General features: G+C 42.2%; 1 protein-coding gene across 1 annotated transcript; it reads right to left on the bottom strand.

The window, feature by feature from the left end:
• Positions 1–2,849: 2,849 nt before the first annotated feature.
• Positions 2,850–3,917, bottom strand: LOC130980783 (uncharacterized). Its single transcript, XM_057904428.1, has 2 exons — positions 3,741–3,917; positions 2,850–3,659 (listed from the first exon to the last, which is right to left on the bottom strand). The coding sequence occupies exons 1-2, from the start codon at positions 3,915–3,917 to the stop codon at positions 2,850–2,852; spliced, it is 987 nt and encodes a 328-aa protein (XP_057760411.1).
• Positions 3,918–5,634: the final 1,717 nt, after the last annotated feature.

The following is a 5,634-nucleotide window of genomic DNA, read 5'->3' as shown; positions in this document are numbered from 1 at the left end:
AGGAGTAGTATAAATACCCCCAAGAAGTACTGAAAATGGGGTTAAGCAGTTAGGGAGCTAAGTTTGAGATCCACTTTTACACTTCATCATCTTCTTTACTTTTGAGTAATTTTCTTTGAGCTATGAGTAGCTAAATTCCCTCTCATTGAGAGAGGGAGCTCTGTTGTACTTGATGGACTGATGATAGTAAAATTCTTTTTCTCTTCATCTTCTCTTTGATTTGCTAAAAGGAATTTCGTTTTCCATGCTTAGTGTTCAATTATCTTGGAAAAGAGATTGAATGCAAAAATGGATTTCATGGGAACCTTGGAAAAGAAAACATGAAACCATGCTTGAAATCCCTTCTCACACTTGAGTAGGATCTGGGTTTTGGTGTTTGGATATGGTGACATATAATCCTCCCTCTACTTGGACCTATGAGGATGTGTGGTATAATCAGGGACCAAGCATATCTCTCTTCATGAACAATTAGACCAAGGAATTGGCTATTGATCAAGATCTGAGAGATTGAGTCCCCAAGGGATTGGGGCTTAATCAATCATTATTGCCAAGAGGTCAATGAGTTGCATGATTGAAGAGGATATAAGCTGGAATTGATCCAAAGAGATAACATCTCATGATCTCAATGAATTTCCCCATTCTTATCTACCACTTTCTTTATAGCTTACTTTTACATTCTGCAATTCCCCATTCCCATTTACAATTAAGTCATTTATGATTCTGCACTTTACATTCTGCCATTTCCATTTACGCACTTTATTGCTTTCCTTTACAATTTAGCTCTTTACATTTCTGCCAACTATAATTTTGTAATTACAATCTATCTGTCCCGCTTGACTAATTCATCAATTGATTAAAACTGTTCAAATTTACCAATCTCTGTGGATACAATCCCACTCCACTGTGGGTTATTACTTGACGATAATTTTGGTGCGCTTGCCAAAAGAGCGGATTCATCATTTTTATATGAGGGGTGAATCCAAAACTCCATCAGTACACCATGCAACCTTACTATCTCCTTGATGTACAATCTCGCCAACTCTTCCATAGGACAGTTTATTCGGATAGGCAGAAAGTGAGCGGATTTGGTTAAGCACTCTACGATCACCCAAATCGCATCAAATCCCGACCTAGTCCTCGATAAACCGGTTACAAAATCCATTGCAATTCCTTCCCACTTCCACTGAGGAATCTCAAGTGGTTGAAGCATTCCCGACGGTTTCTGATGTTCTATCTTCACCTTCTGACACGTCGGGCACTTTGAGACATGTTCTGCCACGTCCTTCTTCATACCAGGCCACCAAAACATAGACTTCAGATTATGGTACATCTTAGTACTTCCAGGGTGAATGAAAAATCCGCTCTTTTGTGCTTCTCTCAAAATATCTTGCCGCAACATTCCTACATCCGGCACAATGACTCTACCCTTGAATCTCCACAATTCATCTTGATCCCATGATACCTTCCATTGCTTTCCTTGTTCGATAGCTGGCAATACTTTTGGTAACATGTCATCTTTCTGATGAGCCTTCAAGAGTTCATATTTAAAGTCACTTGAGATTTGTAACTGATTTAAGCAAGCTCTTCCGGCATCTTCATCAATATCCAGCTTAAGATCCATAAACTCCTCCATCAGCTCCTCCTCCTTGATCCTCATCCAAGCTATTGTCAAGGACTTCCGACTTAAGGCGTCTGTTACTACTTTTCCCATTCCATCATCGCTTCTACCTTAGAAGGATCTACAGCTATTCCTCTTTTACTCACCACGTGGCCTAAGAACTTTACTTCATCTTTCCAGAACTCGCACTTTGACAACTTAGCGTACAACTTTCGCTCTTTCAAGATTTGTAACACAATCCTCAAGTGTTCCTCATGCTCTTTTGCCATCTTAGAGTAAACTAAGATGTCATCTATGAAAACCACCACGAATTTGTCCAAAAAGGGAGAAACACTCTGTTCATGTAGTCCTTGAAAACAGCAGGTGCATTCGTTAACCCAAAAGACATTACCGCAAACTCATAGTGTCTATAGCGTGTTTTAAGTGCAGTATTAGGGATATTATCCTCCTTCACTCTTATCTGATGGTAACCAGTTCTCAAATCAATCTTGGAAAACACTCCAGCTCCTTGCAATTGATCCATCAAGTCATCTATCCTTGGCAGCGGGTACTTGTTCTTCACTGTCACTTTATTTAACTGTCTGTAATCCACACACAAACGCATTCTTTCATCTTTCTTCTTCACCAATAAAAATGGCGCTCCCCACGGTGATACACTAAGCCAAATGAATTTCTTGTTCAGAAGCTCTTCCAACTGAGTCTTTAACTCTGCCAGCTCTATCGGAGCTATTCTATACGGCGCAATCGATACTGGTCCATCTCCCGGCTCCCTTTGAGGTGGGAACTCAGGGATATCTTCCGGGAACACTTCTGGAAAATCTCTAACCACCGGAATCTGATCTAAGTTCTGGGCATCACCCAATGTATTAGCAGCCAACAGAATATAACCCTGACACTCCTCTCCACTACAATGCACCATTACAGAGTTCAGGTAATACCCCGTAGCTACCACTGCCCCATTCTCTCCTTCCGGCATAAACCGAATAGTCCGTTCAAAGCAATCCAACAAAACTCGATTCTTCGACAACTAATCAAGCCCCAAAATCATCTCCAGTCCCACCATTGATAAACAGATCAAATCATGCACAAAGTCTCTACCTTCAAGCTTGAAACCTACTTGTCTACAACCTGACCTAGTCATAACTATTTGATGCGGAGTATGTACATGCAGATCAAAAGGTAACTCTGACATTTTCAAGCCTAATTCCTCAACTTTAGCAAACAAAATAAACTAATGCGAAGCTCCAGTATCATATAATGCAACTAAGGATTTATCACCAATTAGACATATACCTCTCATCAACTGATCCGCCTTGGAAGCATCCTTGGCATTCACAGCAAAGACTCGACCTTGGTGCTGATTCTGGTCCGTATTCTGATTCCTCCCACGAGTGCAATCCCTTGCAATGTGGCCAGGTAACCCACAACGGAAGCAACCACTCTTGTTCTCTCTTCCTTTAGCATACTGGAATTTATTCTGATTGTTCTTTCTGAAGCCCCCTTGGCCTTGAGGTGCATATCCTCCACTTTTGAAGCTTTGTCCTCTTGGATGAAAATACTTGCCACGCCCACGACTAGAGCTCCTTCCATGAGCGTCCTTGGATGCCGCCACGGTCTTGCCATACTCCTCCACTACCCTTGCTTTGTTCACCAAGTCGGAGAAAACAATGATTTCCATAGGAGCCACAACAGTCATAATGCTATCCTTCAAACTCCTCTGGTACTTAATACACCTCCAGCTCTCGAAGGTCTCCGAGTCACCCTGACACACCCAAGAAAATCTACAAAGCTCTTCAAACTTGTTGGTGTATTCTACCACAGACATGAAACCTTGATTCAGTTGCATTAGCTCCATCTCCTTTGGTTCTCTTGCAGACTCAGGAAAGTATTTCTTATAGAAAGCCGTTTGGAACACCTTCCATGGAATGTCGGCGTTTTGAAGTTGTAGCAAACGACACTCAGCTTGCCACCAGGGCTGAGCCTCTCTCGCTAGTTGATAAGCGACAAATTCCACATATTGATTGAGAGAAACATGCTGCGCCTGTAAAGCACACTCCATAGCCTGGAACCAGTGGTCTACTTCAATAGGATTTGTGGATCCTCAAAAAGTTAGCGGATGAACCATGAAGAACGTCGCCAAGGTCATCGGAACTCCTCCTGTGTTATCACTGTTACCCTCAGCATTATCATTGGCATTCCCTTTGCCATTCCCAGTCGGTTGGGCCAATCTCTGCACAGCTTGCAGAGTCGTAGCAGCATTATCTTCCATGGTATTAGTGAGATTCGCCATTGCAGCCATAAATTCGGCATGATTGTCAGTTGGTTGCTCATTCTTACTTTTTTGCGTACGTGTTCGACCTCGCCCGCGAGTAGCCATGTAGGGTTCCTGTCTACACCAAACAATCGATATCAAGGTGATTAGTCTCAATATCAAAAGTGTAGTGCGTCAGTTATCCCAAACAGGCACTCACAAGCAAGTATGCTATGCAATATCAAACAGATAACCTAATAGCATCAAAGAAAAGGCACACAAACTATGCAATGAAGCACAATCGGTCCATCCCTCAGGCTCACAAGGACGAACTGCTCTGATACCACTAAATGTAACACCTAATTAGCTTAAGCCTTACCTCGCATCGTAAAGCAAAGGTTAATCAAAGGTTACGACAGTTCTAAGCTTATACATATCATATATAGAAGGAATTATTAATATCTAGAAGCCCGATGAAGAATATAGCTCAAAATAGGATTTGAACAACGCAAAATGTACTAACGAAGCTACTAGCTTAAAGCACAAGATATAGAGATGATATGACAAAATAATAGAGTGTAATACTATAAGAATCTAGCCACAGCTCGCGGAGTTTAAGCCGGCTAGCCATATACAGGTATACAAAACCATACAGTGAAAACAGTTTAAACAAGTTTTGTACTCTCAAATACATGCCTCTAGGCAAAACAAAATACAAAAGGAGAGATGTACAAACAAAATAAACTAAAAACTCCAAAAGAATCCAAGATCCTCTGCTTCTGTAACAATCCAAAGCAACTAACGGAGGTGGGTTGCGACATGCATCTGAAAAACACAACAACAATATGGTATGAGAACCGGAGGTTCTCAGTATAGTAACTGTTCCGAAGGTTACCTGAAACTGGAGGTCGATCTCGGACGAGATCTTCTGTACTGGTCGGTGCTAACGTGTCCGGCTGGTGGAAGACGGCCGGAGCTGTCGTGTCCGAATTGTTGGACTGACTACACTGCTGATCCCTTGTCACCGAAGGGTGGGGGTACCTGCAAGGGACTCCGATGCTTAAGTTAGCAAGGGTATTAAACAGGTATTGAGTAGAATCAGAGTATGAGTTATACCTGGGTGCTCCAGCGTATTTATAATGGTGTGGAGTGACCTTTCTAGATAAGATAAGTTATTTATCTTATCTTATCTTATCTTATCTTATCTTTTGGGTGAGGTCAACTTATCTTCAAGGGAACCGCCTCATCTTTCTGGGCTCTGACCACCTTTAGATTTGGGCTGTGCTCCTTCGTTTTGGGCCTACTTTGGGCTCCTTTGGCGATTTGGCCGAGCTCTTTGAGAAGAGGTCGGATAGTCTGACCTGAAGAGGTCGGTTGGCTTGTCGCTAAACATCCCAGGTCGGACAGCTTGACCCAGGGTATGAACAGTGCCCCTGCTTGAGTTCGATCTTTCCATGAGATCGTGCTTTTCAGAGCTTCGATCTCTTTGGAAGTAGTGCTCAAGCATCTGTCTTGCTTGTTTCTTCATTGCTTTGCAATCTTGCAGATTTTCTAGAGGTTTGGTACTTCACAGTCCAACCACTTTTGAGTGGTAGCGTGGGTTTTCTACCCTTGCCTTCTGGATCACGCCTTGCTTTAAGTTTGTGTTGACAACCCTCTGCTTTGGCGAAGTTGTCCTTGCGGCTTGATATCCAAACTTTTAGTGATTTGTCCAATGACTTTTTAGTGTTCTTTATATAGAACCTTTTTTTAGTCTTGGATGATG

This window comes from Arachis stenosperma, chromosome 5 (assembly GCF_014773155.1).
Source record: "Arachis stenosperma cultivar V10309 chromosome 5, arast.V10309.gnm1.PFL2, whole genome shotgun sequence".
Taxonomy (NCBI): domain Eukaryota; kingdom Viridiplantae; phylum Streptophyta; class Magnoliopsida; order Fabales; family Fabaceae; genus Arachis; species Arachis stenosperma.
The sequence above is the reverse complement of the archived record's forward strand: the minus strand, read 5'-3'. Positions and strand labels throughout refer to the sequence as shown.

Excerpts from the sequence above, each read along its gene's own strand:
- LOC130980783 (XM_057904428.1), bottom strand. The coding sequence starts at position 3,917 with ATGGCTGCAATGGCGAATCTCACTAATACCATGGAAGATAATGCTGCT. Across the intron at positions 3,660-3,740 it reads CCTTGGCGACGTTCTTCATG|GCGCAGCATGTTTCTCTCAA; the intron begins GTTCATCCGCTA and ends TGTGCTTTACAG.